The following is a 25,924-nucleotide window of genomic DNA, read 5'->3' on the forward strand; positions in this document are numbered from 1 at the left end:
ATTTCCACTCATGAGATCTTAGAGTAATCTTTTTACTAAAGAAATACCACTGTAAAACTACTACAAGGCAGTACGAATTTAAAGATCATTGAAAGAGAGACAAGGATTATTTTTAGGGTAGAGAGACAAGGAATTTGGTGTGTCGTTTAAAGGAAAGTACATATATATTTTTTTTCATTTAAAAGATAGTAAGTCAAGTATTATTCTCATATTGTTATGCAGTTTTTACTTATTTTTTCAAACTACGATCAAATAGAGATTTGATTATATAACTAATTGGCTTGAATCTGAAGGACCGGATGCTCCTCTATTTGGTATGGTTTCACTCTTTCGTTCCTGAATTAAAGAGTCAAACGGTGAAGGGAATAACATATGGTACTTTTAAGGAAGCATGCGATCAATTGGAGTTGCTAACAAATGACAAAGAATATATAGATGCAATTAAAGAAGTCTCTTATTTAGCTTCCGGAGAACAAATGCGAAAACTCTTTGTAAGAATGTTAATGATGAATTCAATCTCAAAACCTAATGATGTTTGGGATGCATGATGACTTCTCTTATCAGAAGGAATTCTACACCCTAAAAGAAAAACATTTCAAAATCCAAGTATGTATATTTTCAAGTTATATTATTAAGATCATGAAATGTTTCTATGATCACATAATTATTTCTTGAATTTAATTTAAATGAAATTCAAAAGTTTAGAATATCACGTTGCGCTCGATAGTTATGAAAAGTGTGTGAACAACATTAGTTATATTCGATACAGTTAGAAATCATTAGTCAGTCTTCCTTCTCGCCTGCATGACTACAAATCGTAGATTCTGATTTAAAAAATTTATGTATCATTGAAATTGATAAGTTTCTCCAAAGAAATGGTAGGTCATTAAATGATTACCCATCTTTGTCATCTCCAGAATATGTTGAAGTCCTACAATTTGACAATAGATTTATTGTCGATGAACTAAACTATAACAAAGATGTATTAAAGATACAATATGAAGAGTTGTTTAGTATGCTTACACTTGAGCAAAAGTCTGTATATGTGAGGGTTGTCACATATGTGTTGTCAAACTCAAGAGGCTTCTACTTTTTATATCGCTATGGTGGAACCAGAAATACTTTTGTTTGAACACTTTATCCACGTCACTTAGATCAAGAGGACTAATTGTACTTAATGTTGCTTCCAGTTGCATAGCATCATTACTCTTACTTGGAGGCAGAACATCTCATTCAATTCTAAATTTTGCATTCCATCAGATGCTATAGAGACCTCAACATATAATATAAAACAGGGAAGTCTACGAGCAAAGCTTCTGCTTGAAACAAGCCTTATTATATAGGATGAAGCTCCAATGTTGAATTTTTTTGTTTCGAAGCTCTAAACGTAATAGTCCGAGATTTAATGAGGTTGAAAAATGAAGACAACGTACATAAACCTTTTGGAGGAAAAGTAGTAATACTTGGAGGTGATTTTAGACAAATACTCCTGTAATAACTAGAGAAAGCAGACAAGAAGTTGTGGAAGCTATTGTAAACTCTTCATCAATGTGGAAGAATTACAAAGTGGGTCATATTATCTAAGAACATGTAGCTAACCGCAACTGAGACGGCTAATGAAGCTAAAGAAATCAAAGAGCTTGCATATTGGATTCTTAAAATTGAAAATTACAATAATCCTAATTTCGGATCTAGAGAGTATGATGTTCAAATCCAGCCAGATCTGCTCATCCCAATTAGTAATGACCCATTAATCAAATTGATTAAATATGCATATCCTGACCTTTCACAAAAAATGAAAGACCTGCAATTCTTTCAAGATAGAGAAATATTGACCCCTTACACTGGAGGCTGTTGAAATGATAAACACTTAGATGCTTGGCATGATAGCTGCACCAGAACATGAATATCTGAGCTCTAACTCTACCTTGCAATCTGTTGAAGATTCTAAAATCTGAGGTGAGTGATTTACCACAAAATTTTGAACGAAACTGAAAGTTAAGGAATCTCAAACCACAAACTATTATTGAAAGTTGGTACTCTAATCATGCTTTTGAGAAATATAGACCAAACAACAGGTTTTTGCAATGGAATCATGTTAATTGTTGATGACTTTGGTGAATGTGTTATTGGTGCAACTGTTATCACGGGAACAAATGCTAATGACAAAGTGCACATTTTAAGAATAGAATTGGTTCCTTCTGATTCCAATTTTCCAATTAAATTCAGAAGAAGACAGTTTTCAATTTCAGTATGTTTTGCGATGACCATAAACAAAAGTCAAGGACAAACACTATTTGTGCTCTTCCTTCCGAGGCCCGCCTTAAGTCATGGTCAGTTATATACAACTCTCTATAGAATACGCTCAAGAAAGGGTCTTAAACTTTGCATACTGGATGAGGCGGGCAAACAACAGACCAGTACTATAAATGTAGTGTTTAAGAAAGTTTTTGGAAATGTTTGATGTACACAATACAATTACAATTATTTATTTCATTTTTTCTCTTCATATATCTTTACACCGATGACTTATACACGAATAGCTTATTTATTTATTAAAATATTACAACATAAAATTTCCGTGCAACGCACGGGTTACGACACTAGTATTAACTTAATCATATAAAAAAATCCCCCGTCATTCTACTTATTACTTAATAATTCTTTTGGGTTTTTTTCGTTAACTTTTTGAATTTTTTTTTATGTTTTACAAAATTTAAAAATTGTTAGTCACAAACTATTTTTAAAAGTTGTTTTAAAAACGGTTTTCATTTCCAATCAAGAAAAAGGATGATGCACCGACGGAGAATGTGTCACGTCAATTAATGAAATTAAATAAAAAGTGAGATTTTATCACCTACTTGAAATCTCATTGAGGTCCAAATTAAGAATAAACAAAGTTCTATATAAATTTATAGATTCCACACAAAAAAAACTTGGGGAGCATGGCCCCTGCCCGACCCTCCCTATATACACTCCTACCATTAGACAACACAACATGCCAGGCGTACGCGTCCTCTTCATCTTCTTTGTCCCAGTATTTGTGGTTGAACTTATGGGGATGAGAAGGGTCTCTTATTGTGTCATCTTTGTTCGTTCATGCGTCCGCTCTCGTGGCTTCAAGGTTAATTCGCTATGCTTGATAAGTACCAAATTCACCATGTTTTCTTTTGATCTTTAGGCACTTATCCTTTGTAACAATGAGAAATATCTTGTAAATTACCTATATTTTGATTAGAATTTTTAAAAATGTGAATTTTGATTTAGAACGTGATGTATACATGATCACAATCTCAATTTGAGTTGTAGGGATGAAGATTTGAGAGGGAAATATTTATTTTGTGAGGAAAATGAACTTAGTGTAAGATCAAGTTTTGATCTAGTAGTACAACTCTATGTTTTGATGATTACAAGTTTACCTTTTGATATGAACAATTGTGGTACTCTAACGTGTTTTTCTGAGTGTGCTATTTACAGGCTCTGACCTCAACTCAATCTCACACAAATCAGAAGCACTGTGTATGAAGGGTAACCCAAGCAACGCTTTCGCAGTCACCATGTTCAGTATGAACAGTGGAAAAGCTTCAGAAGTTCTGAAGCTATACAAACTCTGATGTGGACTCAGTCGCTAGAAGCTCTGAAAATCCAGAAGTTCTGATAACCAAGAAACACTGAAGGTTCAGATGTTCTGATGGTGTAGAAGACTCTGAAGATCCAGAAGCTGAATAGTGGAAACTCTGAAGTCCAGAAGCAAGAAACTCTGAAGGCCATGTTCTTCCCTCTGAGTTCAGAATCAGAAGATACAATGGTCAGAGGATCTGTGCTTTCCCTCTGACTCTGATCAACCGGCTTCACAAGTTCCAATATGAAGTATTCCTCTGATCAGAAGTCTCCTAGGTTAAAAGGTCAAGTCGCTATCCAAGTACAAAAGCAAGTGTACCTTCCTGACGACCTACCTAACGTTCTCAGCCACAGCAGAAGCTGGATTTTCCAGAACTGCCCTCCAACGGTAGCATTTCCCATGCAACGCTCAACCCTAATCCTTGGAGTATATATAGAGGCTGAAGATTGAAAGAAGCGGCGAAGAAACTTAAAAAAAAAGAAAAAAAAAGAAAGAAATACACACGCGCAAGACATATTCAAAATATTCTAAGCTTTCTTTCATCTGAAATTCATTGAGTTTACAATTAGCTTTTTAGAAGCAAATCTCTTGTAAACATTTCTTTGATAAACAGTTTGTTTAGTTCCTTTAGGAGATCAAGGTTGATCGGATCCTAGAGAAGACTAAGAGAGTGAATCTTAGTGGTGATTCCTTTAGGAGATCAAGGTTGATCGGATCCTAGAGAAGACTAAGAGAGTGAATCTTAGTGTGAGCTAAGTCAGTGTAATTGTTAGTCACTTGTAGGTTTCAAGTGCAGTTGTAACTCTTACCTGATTAGTGGATTGCCTTCATTCTAAGAAGGAAGAAATCACCTTAACGGGTGGACTGGAGTAGCTTGAGTGATTTATCAAGTGAACCAGGATAAAATCCTTGTGTGCTTTTCTATCTCTTATCTTTAGCACTTAAGTTCTCGAAAGATTTGCCAAAATCTTTAAGGTGGAAGTTTTGTACTGAAAACGTTATTCAAACCCCCCCCCCTTTCTACCGTTTTTCATACCTTCAATTGGTATCAGAGCGCAAGTTCTGATTACCACACCTAACAGTGTTCAGTGATCCGGGCCGGTGTGAAAAACAATGGCTGCCACCACCAGTGAAACTCAAAGAGATGGTTACAACGCAAAGCCTCCTATGTTCGATGGTCAAAGGTTCGAATATTGGAAAGATAGACTGGAAAGTTTCTTTCTGGGTTTCGATGCAGATCTCTGGGATATTATTGTGGATGGCTATGAGCGTCCAGTTGATGCAGATGGCAAGAAGATCCCAAGGTCAGAGATGACTGCAGATCAAAAGAAGCTGTACTCACAACATCACAAAGCAAGAGCAATTCTTCTAAGTGCTATTTCCTATGAAGAGTACCAGAAGATTACAGATCGTGAGTTTGCTAAAGGCATTTTTGAATCTCTGAAGATGTCTCATGAAGGAAACAAGAAAGTCAAAGAATCAAAGGCATTGTCTTTGATCCAAAAGTATGAATCCTTCATCATGGAGCCAAATGAGTCCATTGAAGAAATGTTCTCCAGATTTCAATTGCTTGTAGCTGGCATACGACCTCTCAACAAGAGCTACACAACAAAAGATCATGTCATAAGGGTCATCAGGTGTCTTCCTGAAAGTTGGATGCCTTTGGTGACTTCAATAGAGCTCACGAGAGACGTTGAGAATATGAGTTTAGAAGAACTCATCAGCATTTTGAAATGCCATGAGCTGAAGCGCTCAGAGATGCAAGATCTGAGGAAAAAGTCCATAGCCTTGAAATCCAAATCTGAAAAGGCTAAGGTTGAGAAGTCAAAGGCTCTTCAAGCTAAAGAAGAAGAATCTGAAGAAGCATCAGAAGATTTTGATGAAGATGAGCTGACTCTGATCTCCAAGAGACTCAACCGCATCTGGAAGCACAGGCAGAGCAAGTTCAAAGGCTCTGGAAAGGCAAGAGGAAAGTATGAGTCCTCAGGCCAGAAGAAGTCTTCAATCAAGGAAGTCACATGTTTTGAGTGCAAAGAATCTGGGCACTACAAAAGTGATTGTCCAAAGTTGAAGAAAGACAAGAAGCCAAAGAAGCACTTCAAGACCAAGAAGAGTCTGATGGTGACATTCGATGAATCAGAGTCAGAGGATGTTGACTCTGATGGTGAAGTCCAAGGACTCATGGCCATTGTCAAAGACAAAGGATCAGAATCAAAGGAAGCTGTTGACTCTGACTCAGAATCAGAAGGAGATCCTAACTCAGACGATGAAAATGAGGTATTTGCTTCTTTCTCTACCTCTGAACTGAAACATGCTTTGTCTGATATCATGGATAAGTATAACCCTTTATTGTCTAAGCATAAAAAGTTGAAAAAGAACTTATCTGCTGTCTCCAAGACCCCTTCTGAACATGAGAAAATTATTTCTGATTTGAAAAATGAAAATCATGCTTTGGTAAATTCTAACTCTGTGCTTAAGAACCAGATTGCTAAGTTAGAAGAAATTGTTGCCTGTGATGCCTCTGATTGTAGAAATGAATCTAAGTTTGAAAAGTCTTTTCAAAGATTCCTAGCTAAAAGCGTGGATAGAAGCTTAATGGCTTCAATGATCTATGGCGTAAGCAGAAATGGAATGCATGGCATTGGCTATTCTAAACCAATTAGAAATGAGCCTTCTGTGTCTAAAGCTAAATCCTTGTATGAATGCTTTGTTCCCTCTGGTACCATATTGCCTGATCCTGTACCTGCTAAAATTGCTAAAAACCCTCTTAAAAAGGGATCTTTCTCTATGACTAAATATCATGCAAATATTCCTTTAAAATATTATGTTGAGACACCCAAGGTGATCAGAACCTCTGGGGTAACTAACAAAAGAGGACCCAGAAAGTGGGTACCCAAGGACAAGATTATCTATGTTGCAGATATCCTTGATAGCTCCACTGAAACACCAATCATGGTATCTGGACAGTGGATGCTCGCATCACATGACGGGAGAAAGGCGTATGTTCCGAGAGCTGAAACTTAAGCCTGGAGGCGAAGTTGGCTTTGGAGGATAGATTGCATAAATTTGATGCTAAGTCTTCTAAGTGTCTATTACTTGGTTATTCTGATAGATCTAAAGGTTTTAGATTTTATAATTCCTTGTGCCCGTGTGACAGTCTGTTATGATTGCGTGTAGATATGCTTATCTCCTGTGTGTGATTGTGTATTTTACTGTTACTATCTACCTTTAATTTTCAACCGTTGATCTTAAAGTGCTTTTTGAATCAACAACGGTTATTTGATAAAACCCACTATACACACACGTTCTCGTTCACTTCCGGTTTTCACTCTCGCACTCTCTGCTTTTCAAAACCGCCTCTTTCTTGATTTCTCTCTCGATCTCTCTTCATCCTTCAAACTTCATCTTCTACCTCAAACCTTCAACCTCTTCAAAATGGTGAGACAAACTAGAAGATCTGCTGCAGATGCACCTCAGTTCCCTCACATGGTAGTCGGTTTGGCAACGGGTCAAAGGGGCTCTGAGAACCCGGCACAAGAACAAGTTCAAGCTCAAGAGCAGATTGTTCCTATTGCAGAACGGGGCTGTGCCGTTCACTGCGTATTTCCTCCTGAGAAACTCCAAGTCCTGGCAGAATGGAGATTCAACCTCGATAACTTGGCTGCAAATGGGTTTGATCTTCGTCCTGAAGTCCAAGCTCAAGGTTGGGGAAACTACTTCAACCGACTTCGAGGACCGGTATATGAGAAATTGGTAAAGGAATTCTGGAAGCACGCAGACTGCGATGACACTCAGGTGGTCTCTCACATTCTTGGCAGGAAGATCATTATCACTGAGAAGTCATTCGTGAATCTGCTAGGTGCAGATACTGCTTATGGGTATCGGTTCCAACTGACGGAATCCAAGCTGAAACCCAGCACCAAAGACAAAGTCAACAAGGCCCTGTACACCACCTTCAAACCGGGCAAGACGAGTTACAAGGTGATGGATCTTCATCCCAAACTCAGGATCTGGCACAAGATTCTGCTCAACTGCATAAACCAGAGACCGAAGGGCAGTTCTCCAGACTGCATCAACTTCAACCAGAAGGCGATGTTGTTCTTCATCCAAGATCAGGAGAAGATCTGCCTTCCCTATTTCCTGTTCTCCTACTTGAAGGAATGCATCAGGAAGTCTCGCACCACCGCCTCCATCAAGTCTGCAATCAAATATATCCCTTTTGGGAGGCTGCTCTCAGACTTTCTCATTGAAAGCAACTTGGTGCAAGATTTGATCAATGCTGGTTGCACAGAGGATTTGAGCACAATTGTCAGTGATGTCTTCACTGCAAACTCCTTGAAGAAGATGGGCTTAATCCAGAAGAAGATTGCTCCTGCTCATGAAGACACATCTTCTGAGATCAGAGGAAGAAGAATGCCTCTGAATGACTACCCTCTGTGGACCCAAGCGGACAATCCTGACGCCATCAGATGCTATGTTGAAGACCTCAGGGCTCAAGGTTTCGAAATTGACCTTGATGATTTCGTCAGCAGACTACCGCCAGCTCCAGAGTTTCCTTCTCCTCCCAAGAGGAAAGCTCAGAGGAAGATGGTTCTGGACGAATCTTCTGAGGAATCTGATGTCCCTCTGGTCAAGAAGACGAAGAGAAAGCCTGATGATGGTGATGATGATGATAGTGAGGATGGTCCTCCCCAGAAGAAGAAGAAGAAAGTCAGAATCGTGGTGAAGCCAACTCGGGTGGAACCAGCTGCTGAAGTGGTCAGAAGGACTGAACCTCCTGCCAGAGTGACTCGATCATCAGCACATTCAAGTAAGCCTGCACTTGCTTCTGATGATGATTTGAATTTATTTGATGCACTTCCTATTTCTGCCTTGCTTCAACACTCCTCAAATCCCCTCACTCCTATTCCTGAATCCCAACCAGCCGCACAAACCACCTCTCCACCACATTCCCCAAGATCCTCCTTCTTTCAACCTTCTCCTACTGAAGCACCACTCTGGAATTTGCTTCAGAACCCAACCTCTAGGTCAGAAGATCCAACCTCTCTCCTTACCATTCCATACGACCCATTATCTTCTGAACCAATCATCCATGAACAACCCGAGCCAATCCAAACAGAACCACAACCCAGAACGTCTGATCACTCTGCTCCCAGAGCATCAGAACGTCCTGCTGCCAGAACCACGGATACAGACTCATCAACAGCCTTTACACCTGTATCCTTCCCAATCAATACTGTTGACTCTTCTCCCTCCAATAACTCTGAATCCCTTAGAAAATTCATGGAGGTTAGAAAAGAGAAGGTGTCTACCTTGGAAGAGTATTACCTTACCTGTCCAAGCCCTAGGAGATATCCTGGCCCTAGACCTGAACGTCTAGTTGACCCAGATGAACCTATCTTGGCCAATCCTATCCAAGAGGCAGACCCCTTAGTTCAACAAGCTCACCCTGTCCCTGACCAACATGAGCCCATTCAACCAGACCCTGAACCCGAACAATCAGTGTCTAACCAATCCTCGGTTAGATCACCTCACCCTCTGGTTGAAACTTCAGACCCTCACCTTGGAACCTCTGAACCCAATGCTCCCATGATTAACATTGGTTCTCCACAAGGTGCCTCTGAAGCTCATAGCAGCAATCACCCAGCCTCTCCTACACCCAACCTCTCCATAATTCCCTATACTCACCTTCAACCCACATCTCTCTCTGAGTGCATCAATATCTTCTATCATGAAGCCTCCTTGAGGCTCCGCAATGTGCACGGTCAGACTGATCTCAGTGAGAATGCTGAAAATGTGGCTGATGAGTGTAACAATCTGAGCACTTGGCTAGTGGCTCAAGTTCCGATTATGATGCAGCTCCTGCATGCAGAGGGCAGTCAGAGCATTGAGGCTGCAAAGCAAAGGTTTGCTAGAAGGGTGGCTCTTCATGAACTAGAACAGAGAAATAAGCTTCTTGAAGCTATTGAAGAAGCCAAGAGAAAGAAAGAACAAGCAGAAGAAGCTGCACGTCAAGCAGCAGCTCACGCTGAACAAGCCAGACTTGAGGCAGAGCGACTTGAAGCTGAGGCTGAGGCAGAGCGACTTGCACCAGTTGTGTTTTCTCCTGCTGCTTCTGCTTCCATTCCAGATCCTCAAGCTGCTCAGAATGTTCCTTCCAGCTCTACTCAGACAAGCTCATCCAGACTCGACATCATGGAACAACGTCTTGACACTCATGAATCCATGTTGATTGAGATGAAGCAAATGATGATGGAACTTCTGCGACGCACTGACAATCCTTAGTTTTAGGATCTCTTCTTTTTCTTCTTTTTCGTTAACTTTGTTTCCTTTTTGTTCAACTCTGTTTCTTTTTACTTATTTATGCTAATTTGTTCGTTTGTGATTATATATGCCTATCTATATATTTATGTCACATATGTTTGCAAAAGTTTTTTTTATTTTTTTTTATTCATAATTCTATGATTACATCATATTTCTTTACATCATATAAATCTAGAATGGAGGATCCCTCCTCATTCTTCTGCACTCCTGGCGCTGCTCTGACCTATCCTTCTCCAGACGCTCCAGTACATGCTGGATGTTGCTGAGCCTGATCTTTAGCTCATCCCTCTCCAGAATCTCTTCTGAAGTCTTGAGCTTCTCTTCCAAACTCTCTTTCTCTTCCAGCAGCTTGAGTTCAAGCCGGCTGAGTTCTTGCACCTCCTCCACGAAGGCAAGAAATTCCTTCAGGTCTCTCTCCAACTCTGGACGCAGGTCCTCTTCCAGCAGTGTCCGTGTCAGCTCCGCGATGGTAGTTGCACCCTCTGGATGCCTGATGTTCAGGAATAAGTCCTCTTCAAAGGCCTTCTTCCTCAGCTCTTCTAGTGCTACGTTGTATGATGCCATTTTTTCTTACTGAAAATTATTCGAGGTGTGAAGCTTACCTTTCTCTCCAACGCTTTTTATAGGCTTCACTTTCTCTCTGAAAGTTAATGCTCTTACAGTTTCTCGAGGTTAAGTTCTTGGTAACTGACCCTTCTATTTACTCACTTGACCGGTGGTAAACGTTCATCCCTTGCATTAACTCTTCTATTTATTTTCGCCTAACTCTGATTCTTACATCGTTTTCATTTTCTTTTAAACTTAGACCTTCTCTAAGGGGGAGTACCTTGTACTTCAAGCTAAGTTTTTCACACCCCAAGCTTTTTGCTTATGACAAAAAGGGGGAGTAAACCCAGTTTTTGATTTGTAAGATGTGTTAGTGTGACTTATTTTTCTTTTGGAGATTTTAAGAGTTCCACCTTCATGACCATAGATGTGTCACTGGGCAAATACAAGGAATACATTTCACTTCTTCTGAAGTGATTCTAAGTTGACTCTGATACCCAAGACTCTGATACCTTGTCCCTGACTTTGATCACTTATGCGCTCTGATTATTCGTTTTTCATCTATGTCATAAGTGTTTCACTCTGAACTCTTATATTTTTTAGCTCAGAATCTAGACTTTACTAACGTTTTCATCAAGTATTAGATTCAGGGGGAGCTAAGCTCAAAATCAAGCAGTGACTTGAATTCAGAATGAGCAAGATAAACTATTCACATCAGGATAAGTCTTATTCTATATCTCTAAACTCTGAGTGAATTCAGTTTAATGTTTAAGAATTGTTCATCAAAAATCTTAGTTTTGTCATCATCAAAAAGGGGGAGATTGTAAGATCAAGTTTTGATCTAGTAGTACAACTCTATGTTTTGATGATTACAAGTTTACCTTTTGATATGAACAATTGTGGTACTCTAACGTGTTTTTCTGAGTGTGCTATTTACAGGCTCTGACCTCAACTCAATCTCACACAAATCAGAAGCACTGTGTATAAAGGGTAACCCAAGCAACGCTTTCGCAGTCACCATGTTCAGTATGAACAGTGGAAAAGCTTCAGAAGTTCTGAAGCTAAACAAACTCTGATGTGGACTCAGTCGCTAGAAGCTCTGAAAATCCAGAAGTTCTGATAACCAAGAAACACTGAAGGTTCAGATGTTCTGATGGTGTAGAAGACTCTGAAGATCCAGAAGCTGAATAGTGGAAACTCTGAAGTCCAGAAGCAAGAAACTCTGAAGGCCATGTTCTTCCCTCTGAGTTCAGAATCAGAAGATACAATGGTCAGAGGATCTGTGCTTTCCCTCTGACTCTGATCAACCGGCTTCACAAGTTCCAATATGAAGTATTCCTCTGATCAGAAGTCTCCTAGGTTAAAAGGTCAAGTCGCTATCCAAGTACAAAAGCAAGTGTACCTTCCTGACGACCTACCTAACGTTCTCAGCCACAGCAGAAGCTGGATTTTCCAGAACTGCCCTCCAACGGTAGCATTTCCCATGCAACGCTCAACCCTAATCCTTGGAGTATATATAGAGGCTGAAGATTGAAAGAAGCGGCGAAGAAACTTAAAAAAAAAAGAAAAAAAAGAAAGAAATACACACGCGCAAGACATATTCAAAATATTCTAAGCTTTCTTTCATCTGAAATTCATTGAGTTTACAATTAGCTTTTTAGAAGCAAATCTCTTGTAAACATTTCTTTGATAAACAGTTTGTTTAGTTCCTTTAGGAGATCAAGGTTGATCGGATCCTAGAGAAGACTAAGAGAGTGAATCTTAGTGGTGATTCCTTTAGGAGATCAAGGTTGATCGGATCCTAGAGAAGACTAAGAGAGTGAATCTTAGTGTGAGCTAAGTCAGTGTAATTGTTAGTCACTTGTAGGTTTCAAGTGCAGTTGTAACTCTTACCTGATTAGTGGATTGCCTTCATTCTAAGAAGGAAGAAATCACCTTAACGGGTGGACTGGAGTAGCTTGAGTGATTTATCAAGTGAACCAGGATAAAATCCTTGTGTGCTTTTCTATCTCTTATCTTTAGCACTTAAGTTCTCGAAAGATTTGCCAAAATCTTTAAGGTGGAAGTTTTGTACTGAAAACGTTATTCAAACCCCCCCCTTTCTACCGTTTTTCATACCTTCACTTAGGAATAGAGAAACCCGCTTAGCCTCTCAAAAACCCACTCAACCCCTTGGATGCATGGAAGAAGGCCTTCAATCGAAATCACGCTAAGCGCCCTGTCCACCTGGTTCTTATAAAATACGAATTTTAGTCAGAGAAAGAGATCTCTCACACAGAACGGAGAAAAACTAAAAAAAAGAACAAGGAAAGAAGAAGTTTTAAGGTTCCAATAGCTTCCATCGACCTGAAGACACGCCGAGGACGACACAAAATCAACAATTCTTCTTAGTTTTCTTAATGAGCTATCTAGCATCCATGTCTATAGATAGATAAGCTTTTCTTTATTGGGATTAGGTGTAATACTTGACTTTGATGTATCCATCTTTGTTCTTACATATATGGATCTATTTTATCTCTTGATTTCAATGATTTGATCTTGTTCTTAATGCTTGTTTTAGCTTGATCAACTAGACTTGATTTTAGATTTGATGTGTGAGTGAAAGCCACATGTTTGATTTGGATTTAGGTTGTATCATCTAATAATCCTAATTGCTAGATATAGAGTTAAGTTTGTTAGTCATTGAACATCCGAAAACGTATTACGTTTTGCATTGTTAGTTATGCGAGACATCTATAATTTGACAAGTGAACCATTGATCTTCTCGTGTAAAAGATTAACGAGTAGATAAGAACTGATGTGATGAAAACAAGAATTGAATATGTCATATGTGTTGAACTGTAGGATACATGAGAGTTGATGTGTGAACCCTAATCCCAACAATTTTCTCAATCTGTTTTAAATCTGTTTTTACTCTTGCTTGTTTTACTTTTTCATGTGTCATTGATCGGTAATCAAAATAACATTCAAACAATCTTGGAATCCATTGCTTCAGCAATTTTGCTAAAGAACGACGTTGTGTTTTCAATTCCTTGTGGACGATAAAAACTCTTTGCTATATTACAATTGAGTCTTGAGAGATTCAAAAGTTTGGATCTCATCAATGCCCCTTTGCTATATTTTCTCAATATGAATGTGTCTCACATAATATTTATAGTTAGATAAAAGTTGTTCATGTAGAATTTTATACCAGTTTTGGTCTTTGATGCAATTTTATTTTTCATTAGATATAGTATTCTCTCCCTTTTTTTCTTTTCCTCATTCTTAAACACCAAGTTGTGACGGCTATAGCTCCACTACATTCCAACGACTTCTTCAATCTCCACCTCCTCTTCCCCCCAAACCTCTCATCCACAAATCAGTTGAATTAAAATTGAGGGAAAGCGAATGTAGAATCGGAAATTAAACCATATATATTAACTTCAAGGTCTCAATTTTTTTATACCTCTCTATAGCTGGTAGACTTTACTATTTATTTAATTACGCTGGTGAGACCATTTGCTATATTTGTATAAATGGTTGTTGAACATGAGTGATTCGAGATTTCTTGCCGTTGGCCCAAATATACAGCAGGATAATTGCAAGTATGATAACTAGAAAAAAAAAAAAGGAAGAAGGTTCTTGGCTCAAATGTCAACTTGCAATTATATCAAGTTAAGCATGACTTTTTTTTTGGTTACAGTAGGAAAGAAAACAACAAACAAAACAAAAGAAACTAGCTAAGAACGTCCTGACATAGCAGGGATATCACTGTTGGTGGTGGTTGAGACCAGAGCTTCCAATCCCAATTCTCATTAACAGCGAGCTTGGCGAGGGCATCAGCAACTTGGTTCCGTTCCCGGGGTACATAATTAACAGACACTCTCCATTCCTTGTTAAGCAATGCTCGAATAGCAATAATCTCATCTTTGTGCCAATAAGTGTCCACGTCCTTATTGCTTGTAATGATTTGCTGAGCTTCCAGGCAATCTGTGTAGCAAGTAATAGATTTAATTCCCATCTCCCAAACATGCGTCAGACCCTTCTTCATTGCCAAGAGTTCCGACTTGAGAGCATCACCGCCACCTAAACTTGCTGCGAAACCACAAATCCAGCGGCCAATTTCATCCAGAAGTACACCTCCACCCCCCATTCTATTTACCTGGGGGTTCCAGCTTCCGTCAGTATACAACATCACAGAATTTATCCCGTCGGATGCTATGGGATTTGATCGCTGCGTGCCCTGAGCCAACCTGTGAAATTCAACCGTGTCCAGATGAATGCGTCGCATCACATCACCCGGCTGCCAAGGAACCTGCTCAAACACGAAAGAGTTTCTCCACTTCCAGAGATTCCATGCCATGGCGCAAAACAGAGTATTATCTCTATTCTGTAGGTGACCAAATAACCAGTGGCGGAAAGTTGCAGAATCTGAAATCCATGGTAGAAGCCTTCCCAATTGGCCGCGAACCCAGACGGAACCAGGGCAGCAGCGGAGCACATGCTCTGCATCTTCAACAGTCGCTCCACATCTGATACAAGAAGCCGTGGTAGCAAGGTGATGGCGGTGTCGTTTTGCATTTGTGGGTAGCGCATCTCTGCCCACCAACCAGAGAAAGAATCGCACCTTCTCTGGTGCCGAGGCCTTCCAAATTAACTTCCAAAACCCGGTTTCTGGTAAACCATCATCGTTCAGAAACTGATAAGCCGATGATGCTGAATAGATGTCGTCGCTAGCTTCACGCCATAGAATTCTATCCTCACCTGTTTGTATGCTGGGTATTTGCACAGATGATATCTCCTCTCTGATTTCTTGGGGCAGCAACGTGTATAGCCTATCAAAATTCCAAGCACCTTGACGCCAAATATCAGCCACAGTTAGTGTTGTATCCGTGATGTGCACAAAAGGAATCCTGCTTGCAATTTTTCCTGTGCCAAGCCAGTTAGAATACCAAAGGGAAGAGGAACCCGCACCAAGTCTAGGGCCAAACCCATCTGAAACAAAGTCCCTTGCTTTCAAAATTCCTCTCCACACATATGATCCCCCTGGTCTCAATTCTTCTGTCAATATTGATCCTGATTTAATACATTTTTGAGATAAAGCTTGCACCCACAATTTCCCCTTCTCATTCAAGAAGCTATGAACCAATTTTCCCAACAGTGCCTCATTATTTTTCCTGGCGCTCCTAAGGCCCAATCCCCCTTTAGCTTTTGATTGTGTTACATCTTTCCAAGCCACAAGATGCCAACTGCGTGCATTTCCTCCTTTTCCCCAAATACAATTTCGCACCATTTTATCCACATGATTACACACAGAATCAGGTAACCAAAGGGATTGCATAGCATGAACCGGTAGAGAAGATAAAATTGACTTAGCCAAGCAAACTCTTCCAGCCTTGTTTAAAAGGTTATTCTTCCAGGAAGCGAGTCTTGTATTTACCTTTTCAATGATTGTGGCAAAGTGATCTCTCTTGACCCTTCCTTGGAGGAGAGGAAGTCCAAGATACTTGCCAAGGTTGCTGGCTCGTGAGATACCAACCAACCCTGACAATTCTCGTTGCCTCCGTTGACCTACAACCTTTGAGAAAAGCATCCTTGACTTCTCAAGGTTAACCTTCATGCCAGACGCTTCACAGAAGTCTGCTAGAGTGTGCTTAATGAGTCGAAGTTGGTCTTTGGATGCTTGGCAAAATAGAAGCACGTCGTCGGCGAAGAAGAGGTGAGAAATACCAACCCCATCCTTACTCACACGCACTGGCCGCCATTTTCCTTCCTCTACTAAATTCTGAATCTGAATCGCTAGTCGCTCCATACAAAGCACAAAAAGATAAGGTGATAGAGGATCTCCTTGGCGCAGCCCTCGCTGAAGAGGAAAAGAGGGCAATTTCGAACCGTTCCACAACACTGACACTGCCGGAGTCCTCACACCCCACATGATGAAGTCTACAGTCCTTGGGGGAAACCCAAAGTCATAGAGTGTGGCCCGGAGGAAGTCCCAATTAACCCTATCATAAGCTTTCTCCAAGTCAATTTTGAGTGCAACTAGCCCGCCTCCGGTTTTCCTAGTGTGGATTGTATGCATCACCTCTTGAGCCAAGATTATATTATCCCTAGTTCCTCTCCCCGGGATGAAGCTACCTTGTAGGGGGCTCACGAGCTTGTGAAGTAGGGGCCTGAACCTGTTCACAAGAACTTTAGTAATTAGTTTATAAGAAACATTACAAAGGCTTATTGGTCTCAAGTCCTTCAGTTTGGTTGGGTTGTCCACTTTAGGAATGAGAACAAGAAGTGTTGCTAAGAGCTCCGGATCTGCTCCACCATTCTGGAAAGCTGATGCAACCATGTGGTGGAGATCTTCACCCAGGATATGCCAATACTGTTTGTAGAAATAGGCATGGAAGCCATCTGGTCCAGGTGCTTTGAAGGACTTCATGGACATGATTGCACTCCTGACTTCCTCCAAAGAAACTGGGGCTACCAACTTGTCTCTCTCCTCCATCAGGATAATGGGTGTTTGGTTCTCCATTATCCGATTTCGCCGAACCTGAACATCAAGAGAAAACAAGTTAGTGTAAAACCTCTTCGCTTCCTCCTGAAGCGTTGATGGATCGGTGCACCAGTTCCCATCCTCCAAAAACAGGTCATGAATTTTATTTCTCTTCCTCCTCACCACTGTTTGTGCATGGAAAAACTTAGTGTTCCGGTCCCCAAATCTGACCCAGTTCTCTCTAGATTTTTGGAACCACAACATCTCCTCCTGGTATAGTATATCCCCATACTCCTTATGCAGATCTCTCTCTAGCAAGAGACTCTGAATCCCTCCAGTCCTGTTCCTGTTGGATACCCTGAAGGCGGCGTTCTACTTGGCTTTCTACTTAAACCATGTAATTTTTACACCGAGAGCATACAAAGTAACTTTTATGAAATCAATCAAAAGCTAATAGAATTAATTAGTTACTTGACGATGGAAAAATGCACTTCCTCCAACATCTTTATGTCAATAAAAATGTTGCAGCTATCTGTTACATTTGGCAGCTGTTTAATTAGAAACTCAATTATTTTCAGGTATGGGGAGACGGATCTTGCAGGAGTACTTGAAAGTTGAAACTATCCAGTATAAGTCCCGGATTTGGCTTAAGCAGGCAAAGGTAAATAGCTTTAATTTCTCAAATTTCGAATGGTCCATAAATCCTTCAACTAACCTAGAAGCACTTAATTAACGTTGAATCATAAATTGCTGGTGCATGTGCCTATTTGAGGGGTTTGTGAGCTCTCCATGCCCCTGGAACAGTAATTGTGGAGCTAAATTATGGAACATGGTGGTATATATATTAATTCTGGTGGATTGACTAACGTGACAAATTACTTAATTATCTCTGACAGTCGGATGGTGGTTTTATCTCGTTGGGGTGGTAGTATTCAGTCTTAATTATTGTAACGTAACTAGAATTATTGGGCTCCCTACATTGTCTGCACTATCTTTATTTTGTACATAAATATTTTTCTCTTTTGTCATGGATTACTGCACCTAGGGGTATACACTATTGGTCCGTCCTAGCTCATGTTCAACTTGCATCTCATCAGGTTTTTTCGGATTTAAGAATGAGTTCGAATTTAAAAACTGGACCCATATAATATTTTAGAGTCGGGTGAAGGTGAGGTCCTATCTGTTTCACAAACACTTTTTACAAATATGATTTTGTATATTTTCATTGACAGTGAGGTTTTAAGTAAATAAAATTCGTACTGTTTTCTCTACTTTACTTTTTTGTTAAGAAAAACTTCATTTCTAAGTATTTTCTTTCATGATTCATTAATAGGATTAGAAATTAATTGATTTTTTCCAAATTATAAGGATTTATAATTCTTTGTAGAGAATTAAAATTAACATCAAGTTGTCTTTCAGGTCAACTCGGATCCGTCCTTTTATAACCCGATCTATATTAAACCCACATTTCATGAAGTTTCTTCGGGTCTAGGAACCGAGTTAAGATTTAAAAAATAATTGGATTGACGTTTAAAACCATGTGAAAATTATGTGTAATCCGTCACACATACACACCTAGGGGCACTTCTTATACTCCATTTTATTCATTTGGCTTAATTATAAAAAAAGATATAAACAAATATGATTTGAAACACGATTTAACCTTGCACAACTTGCGTACATCACTAGATTAGAAAAATATATTTAAATTATACACTTTTAACACATTTATTTTACTTTTTCTTCCTGTCATTTTCCATTCATCTTTCTCTCTTTTTCTTTTCATTCATCACATATTATATTTTTCATTTATATTTTTATCTAGCTCTAGATGTGGGATGAAAATGGGTGACAATATATTAGTTTTCTCATACAGTAACGATACTCAAACAAATAAACTGCATACATTCAATAAACATACCATTTTTTTCTCTATCTTTTTCTTCAATCATAAATCTCATCAATTACATTCCTATCTTGTTTTCATTTTTCACTGCAAGTGTTTATTGGATATCTATACTACGTTGATGTATACAAATTATTTTAATTTCTCAAATTTTATATACAATGGCCAATGGTGTTTGCAATTTGCATACCATGTTTTGAACGACCTCAAAAAAATTGCTCAAGTGGTAAGAATTGTGAGAACGTATGGATTAGGGAGATAAATATTAAGAGATCGATCCCTTAGTGGTGTAATTTATTTTCTCAAATGTAAAAATAAAAAAATACCATGTTTCGAACGTGGACACTAGGTGGCAGCGTATAAAATATAACGCTATGGAACTTTAGACTATATCAATGTAGACTAGTGTTTATTCTTTATACTTATCTGTTCGCGCCTATAAATACCGCTGGCTTGTTCTTCATAAGCCACAAGCATCTCCTTCATTCAAAAGAGTAGAAGTGCTAATTAAGTTTAAAAGCATTTAAGCAAGAGTTACCTATAGCTAGCAAAGATGTTTGGTATCTTTGACAAAAGCCAAAAGATCAAGGGCACTGTGGTGTTGATGCCCAAGAAGTTCCTGGACTTCAACGACATAATATCCGCTACTAAAGGTGGGGTTCTTGGCCTTGCCGGTGATCTCTTGGAATTTGCTGGCGACGTTGCCGGCCAAGCAGTAGATACTGCCACTGCCATCTTCAGCCGTAGCGTTGCCATACAATTGATCAGTGCTACCAAGACTGATGGTTTGTGCTCTCTAATATTTAATTTCGTTCTGCACAACCTTTTTCTTTCAAACAAGGAATTATATTTTTACACTTTTGCTTTTGTTAATGATATTTTTACAGCTTATCCTATACTTTCTTTCACAGTAAGAAAATGAAAAAAAAAAACTATTTTTGTGGTTCTCTATGATCATGAGTCTACTTCAAACCATCAAACTGAGTTAAAAAAAAAAAAAAAAAACCGGTGTTTATTTCACATTACTTTTTTTTGAAATATATACTCATTTTACATCTCTTTTTATCTATTTTCTTTCATATATATATATATATATGTGTGTCATGTCATGATGATATCTTTGATTTCTCACATTCATAGTGTAAATTTGAGTGAAAAAAAAAACTTCAATACTAATTTTATGATGAATTATGTTAAAAACTAATCCAATCCAGCTATTAACTATTTTTTACATATTATAATTATAATATGGAATATTTAGTACATGTTACCAGTGTTATCAGACTCGGACCGGTGATCGACTCGGTCGAGACACTGGGTCAATGAGTCAATGGTTCAACCATTGGGTCATTGGTTCGATTGCTTGACTCGGTTTATATTAAAAAATTATAATAATTTAAAATATAACCTCAGTATATCATATATATAAAATAATATGCATTCTTCTTAACAAGAAGCAAAGTGGTGTAGTGGCAATTTGAACATTAAAAACAGTTTTGACAAAAAAAAGGCAAAAAAAAAAAAAAAACAGACCGGTCCATTAAAACCGGCCGAGTCGCCGGTTTATTCCCTGAACCGGCCGGTCCAAACCGGTTGAATTGCATGGCCGATCCATTTAATGGCTCAGACCGGTCAAGGGTCCGGTTCCCGGTTCAACCGGTCGAACCGGACGGTCCGGTCCGAGTTTTATAACACTGCATGTTACTTTAGATACATGCTTATTACATATAGAGAAAATAGGAGGTGCACTAACAGTGTAAACTTGATGCACTCAATTAATTTCCGCCACATCAATAATTTATTAATTTACTAATTAAAATAAAAAAAATTTGTAACTACTTAGTCCTATGTGCATAATGTGATTGGACGTCAGTGTAAAACTTCTTTATACACGATGCATATCCATTAATCATATATATATGTTAAAATCAATTTATACGAAAAAGTATTTTAATTTGTTAATAAAGATTTTCTTTATTCATATTAGGCCAAGTCTTGCTCTAAAATTCTCCCATCCACTATTTTAAGTACTATAAAAAATAAAATTGTGAATGCGTTAGCTATTAGAGCCACCTTAAATTGATGAAAATGATTAGATTTGTAGAACTATTTCTTGGCGCATATAGAAATAGAATTATAGATATCAATAACTATATGAGAGTCGGTGACTTGGTGGATGAGTTTTATTTGTATAAGTGTTATTCTAGTACCTTTTAAAATAGAAGAGTTTGAAATCCTTCTATTATTATTAAGAGCATAAAGAACCAAAAAAAAAAAAACTATTAAAGTTTGTCACAGTAGAAATCATAGAAAATTAAACATAAAGAGTGTAAAATCTCTCCACAACTAGATGAGTACTGACAAATTTGAATTTATTTAAATCGTAATTTTCAAATTTGAAATTGACATGAAATATAAGTTAGATAAAACTATGCAATCACCCTGACTCGTGACACGCATTAAATATTTAAATATCACCAATTAAATAGTTCTAATTGAATTGACTGAGTCACTGAGTTATGAACACCTCCACTACTTGATGGTTTAAGGGAAAGGAGTCGTTGACTGGTTGGTGCTCCGCACACTGTCTATATAATAGAAAGTAAGAAACAAATGGGCAGTGTATCATATAACCCACTTGACATATTGTCAATGACAATAATTTCTTTTATTTCAGCGATGGCTATACCCTAAGTACTAGTAGTTTATAATTTATGAACTAAAGTATTCATGCTAGTGTCACTTTTTAATGAATATATTGTTCCATCACAGCCCACTAGTCTCCTATTTTGTTTTTACCTTTGGAATTTTACCTACGTCGTCGTTTTTGTTGTAGCAAATGGAAATGGGAAACTTGGAGAGAGAACCTATATTGAGAAACATCTACCAACATTCCCAACCTTGGGAGCGAGGCAAGAGGCATTCCGCGTTTACTTTGACTACGATGCTAATTTCGGAATCCCAGGAGCATTTTACATTAAAAACTATACACAAGATGAGTTCTTCTTTGTGAGTCTCACCCTTGAAGACATTCCTAATCATGGAACAATTCACTTTGACTGCAACTCATGGGTTTACAATGCCAAATTGTACAAAAGAGATCGCATTTTCTTCACCAATGATGTAAGTTATGTGCCTAGCTATTATTTATTCAATAATTATAATAATATCAATAACGTCTAGTACAACAAGTGGATAACTAAACTCTTCGAGCATCTAATTCGGGGTTCAAGTCCTGGATATTGTGTATGGAGAAGGGTTTGACACACTCACTTAATCTTAAAGAGTCTCAAGGGGATTAATCTTATAGCTACTGAGAAGATTAATCTCATGCTTGTCAGTTGTGAGTAGGGATGGAAGTAGGTCAAACTGCCGACATGGGTCTGTAGTCTAGTCTAGATTAGGCTCAGGCCAGGCGAAGTTAATAGATAGATAAGACCAAAGCTTTTTAAAAAGTTTTTTTTAGTAAAAAGCTAGACACAGATCACTCATAAAGTCTTATAAGCCTAACAAACATATCTATTTAAAAAATATAAATTTATTTTATTATTTTTACATCGCATTTCTATTATAAAATCTAAAAATTATATATTTATTGATTTATTTATATGTTTAAACATGTTAGACTATATAATTGTTTAACCATATAAACCTCTATAAATAACTGATCACCTATTTACTTTAATTTAGACGATATAATGATATTATTATACTTTTTCTCGTTAACTATAAGTTTGTAGACATGTTTACAAATAGGTTGTTGATATACTTGAATGTCATGATAAAACACGCCTTTAAATATGCCATCATACCATACCACACCTGTCTTTCAACAAATTTAGGATTAAACCGAAGAAAAAAAAGTCTATAAGAGTTCAGGCTCATACCTTGAGCTTTTGAAATAGGTTAAACCACGTTTAAAAAAAGAAATAGTTAAACCTATTTAAGCAAAATCTAACCTAGCCTAGGTTATTAGTTCTTTCTAACACTCATTGATAGGTTAAAAGTTAGAGTGTTGACTCCTCATAATCTTTTTTTTTTTTTTATTTTATATTGAAGGCATATCTTCCTGGGCAAACACCAGCAGCACTGGTCAAATACAGAAAAGAAGAATTAGAGAATTTAAGAGGAGATGGCACAGGAAAGCGCCAAGAACATGAAAGAATCTATGATTATGATGTCTATAACGATTTGGGAAATCCAGACGGTGGCGCCAAATTGGCTCGCCCAACCCTTGGTGGCTCCGCCACCTATCCCTACCCTCGCCGGGTCAGAACCGGTAGAAAATCAGCCAAGAAAGGTTACATTTCTCTTCTTCTTCTTAATTCAGTTTTGATTTCTGTGTGTGAATTTGAATTCTTTTTTTTTGTGGTTATTTGCTGATATTGATCATATATTTTGATTCGGTTTCAACAGATCTTACTAGTGAATCAGCAGGCGAGATTTACGTTCCAAGAGATGAGAATTTCGGTCACTTGAAATCATCAGATTTCTTTACCTATGGAATCAAATCTCTATCTCAGGACGTGTTGCCTCTGTTTGAATCTGCCATTTTCGATTTGAACTTCACGCCAAATGAGTTTGATAGCTTCGATGAAGTGCGAGCACTTTACGATGGTGGAATTCAGCTGCCTACAAGCATTATCAGCAAAATTAGCCCTTTACCAGTTCTTAAGGAAATTTTTCGCACTGATGGTGAAAATGTTCTCCAATTTCCCAAACCTCATGTAGTTAGAGGTACGCGATTTGCTAATAGAATTATGTTATTCGGTCGATACCATACTAAATAAATGTAAATTATTTTACTTATCATATATTTTGTAATGCAGTTAGCAAGTCTGCATGGATGACTGATGATGAGTTTGCAAGAGAGATGATTGCGGGTGTAAACCCTAATGTGATTAGTTTGCTCCAAGTAAGTTTGAATGATTTCTTGTTAGCAAGTTAAGAATTTTGTTGTCAATGTTAAATTATTTTATGTCCTAGTTTTTAATCTTTCCTGATGTTATTATTTGATATGGCAGGAGTTCCCACCAAAAAGTAAGCTAGATGTCAAAGTCTATGGTGATCAAAATAGCACCATAACAACAAAAAACTTGGAGGATAATCTAGGTGGGCTCACAGTTAATGAGGTAATGATATAAATATGTTTCACTTAAAAAGCCATATTTTGCTTGTGATTCTAAGCTGTGGAATAATTAATGTGACTGGAATTAAAATTGTGAAACAGGCACTTAGTGGCAAGAGATTATTCGTATTGGATTACCATGATGCTTTCATGCCTTATTTGGAGAAGATAAACAAATTTGCAAAGGCTTATGCCACCAGGACAATTTTGTTCTTGAAAGACGACGGGGCTTTAAAGCCACTTGCTATTGAATTGAGTTTGCCGCATCCAAATGGAGTTGAGTATGGTGCCGTGAGCAAAGTCATCTTACCTTCCAATGAAGGTGCTGAAGGAACAATTTGGCTATTGGCCAAGGCTCACGTAATTGTGAATGACTCAGGCTATCATCAACTCATAAGCCACTGGTATATGAACTGCACTAGCTAGATCTTCAAATAAGCTTAGTTTGTGTATGTATGACATGATTATTAATCTTTTTTTCTTCTCCTGGGGTAACAGGTTAAATACTCATGCATCGATGGAGCCATTCGTCATTGCAACAAACAGACATCTCAGTGTGCTTCACCCTATTTTTAAACTCTTACATCCTCACTATCGTGACACAATAAATATCAATGGACTTGCTCGTCAAGCATTAATTAATGCAGATGGCATTATAGAGCAATCATTTTTGCCTGGACAGTATTCTATGGAGATTTCTTCTGTAGTTTACAGGGATTGGGTTTTCCCTGACCAGGCATTACCAGCTGATCTAATTAAGAGGTAATCTTTATTATATATAAATCACTATATAAGGGAAATTTACGCAATGTCTTTTGTTAATAACAATTTTTTTTGCGTGATTCAGAGGAATGGCAGTTGAAGATCCCTCTGCCCCCCATGGTCTTCGTCTTGCGGTAGAGGACTACCCTTATGCTGTCGATGGACTTGAGATATGGGATGCTATTAAGAAGTGGGTTCAAGAATATGTGTCCTTATATTACCCAACGGATGATGCAGTCCAGAAAGACACTGAACTGCAAACTTGGTGGAAGGAAGTTGTACAAAGGGGTCATGCTGACTTGAAAGACAAGCCATGGTGGCCTAAGATGCAAACTCTTGCAGAGTTGATTCAATCTTGCTCTACTATCATATGGACTGCTTCAGCACTTCACGCAGCTGTTAATTTTGGACAGTATCCTTATGGAGGCTATATCCTGAACCGTCCAACCCTCAGCAGAAGATTGATCCCAGAAAAAGGAACTCCAGAATATGATGAGATGGTTAAAAATCCTCAAAAGGCTTACCTCAGAACCATCACACCAAAGTACCAGGCTCTTGTTGACCTTTCTGTGATAGAGATATTGTCTAGGCATGCTTCTGATGAGATCTACCTTGGGGAGAGGGAGAATCCAAATTGGACATCTGATTCAAAGGCACTACAAGCCTTCAAAAAGTTTGGAACCAAGCTGCAAGAAATTGAAGCGAAAATCACAGAAAGGAACAAAGATTCAAGTTTGAAAAACCGAATTGGCCCAGTTGAACTGCCCTACACTTTGCTCGTTCCTTCTAGTGAGGCAGGGTTAACTTTCAGAGGAATTCCAAACAGTATCTCTATTTAAATTTAGTGTGTAGTTTCCTTATCTATTGCATTTCCTAATAAAGAGACAATGCTTCTCTATGTATGCATATTTTCTGTATGTAACTATGTTTGAACCATTTAGTTATATTGAAGTGTGTTTTCGCTATCAGTTTGCATAATACTCCACACTCAGTAAATATTGAAGCAATTACATTCGATAGGCTCGAAATCCAAATTTATGAATACATGAATTTAAATCCCCATGTCTTACTTACAACCATAAAAACCACTAGAAAGACTATCCATTTGGTCTCCGGTCAACTACTGGTCGTATGAGCTCCCTCTTCGATCGGATTTATAGTCTACTCAGA

The 25,924-nt window shown here is 38.3% G+C and overlaps 1 protein-coding gene across 1 annotated transcript; it reads left to right on the forward strand.

The window, feature by feature from the left end:
* The first annotated feature begins 19,312 nt into the window (after window positions 1-19,312).
* On the forward strand, window positions 19,313-25,719 carry LOC130746507 (seed linoleate 9S-lipoxygenase-like). The gene is made up of 9 exons (XM_057599149.1): window positions 19,313-19,649; window positions 21,701-21,987; window positions 22,924-23,164; window positions 23,281-23,601; window positions 23,694-23,779; window positions 23,889-23,996; window positions 24,095-24,396; window positions 24,491-24,754; window positions 24,840-25,719. The coding sequence occupies exons 1-9, from the start codon at window positions 19,418-19,420 to the stop codon at window positions 25,591-25,593; spliced, it is 2,595 nt and encodes an 864-aa protein (XP_057455132.1). The 5' UTR covers window positions 19,313-19,417; the 3' UTR covers window positions 25,594-25,719.
* Window positions 25,720-25,924: the final 205 nt, after the last annotated feature.

This window comes from Lotus japonicus, chromosome 3 (genome assembly GCF_012489685.1).
Source record: "Lotus japonicus ecotype B-129 chromosome 3, LjGifu_v1.2".
NCBI classification, from domain to species: Eukaryota; Viridiplantae; Streptophyta; class Magnoliopsida; order Fabales; family Fabaceae; genus Lotus; species Lotus japonicus.

Coding starts and splice junctions, on each gene's coding strand:
- LOC130746507 (XM_057599149.1), top strand. CDS start 19,418: ATGTTTGGTATCTTTGACAAAAGCCAAAAGATCAAGGGCACTGTGGTG. Junction 21,988..22,923: donor GCATTTTCTTCACCAATGAT/GTAAGTTATGTG, acceptor TTTATATTGAAG/GCATATCTTCCTGGGCAAAC. Junction 24,755..24,839: donor CCAGCTGATCTAATTAAGAG/GTAATCTTTATT, acceptor TGCGTGATTCAG/AGGAATGGCAGTTGAAGATC.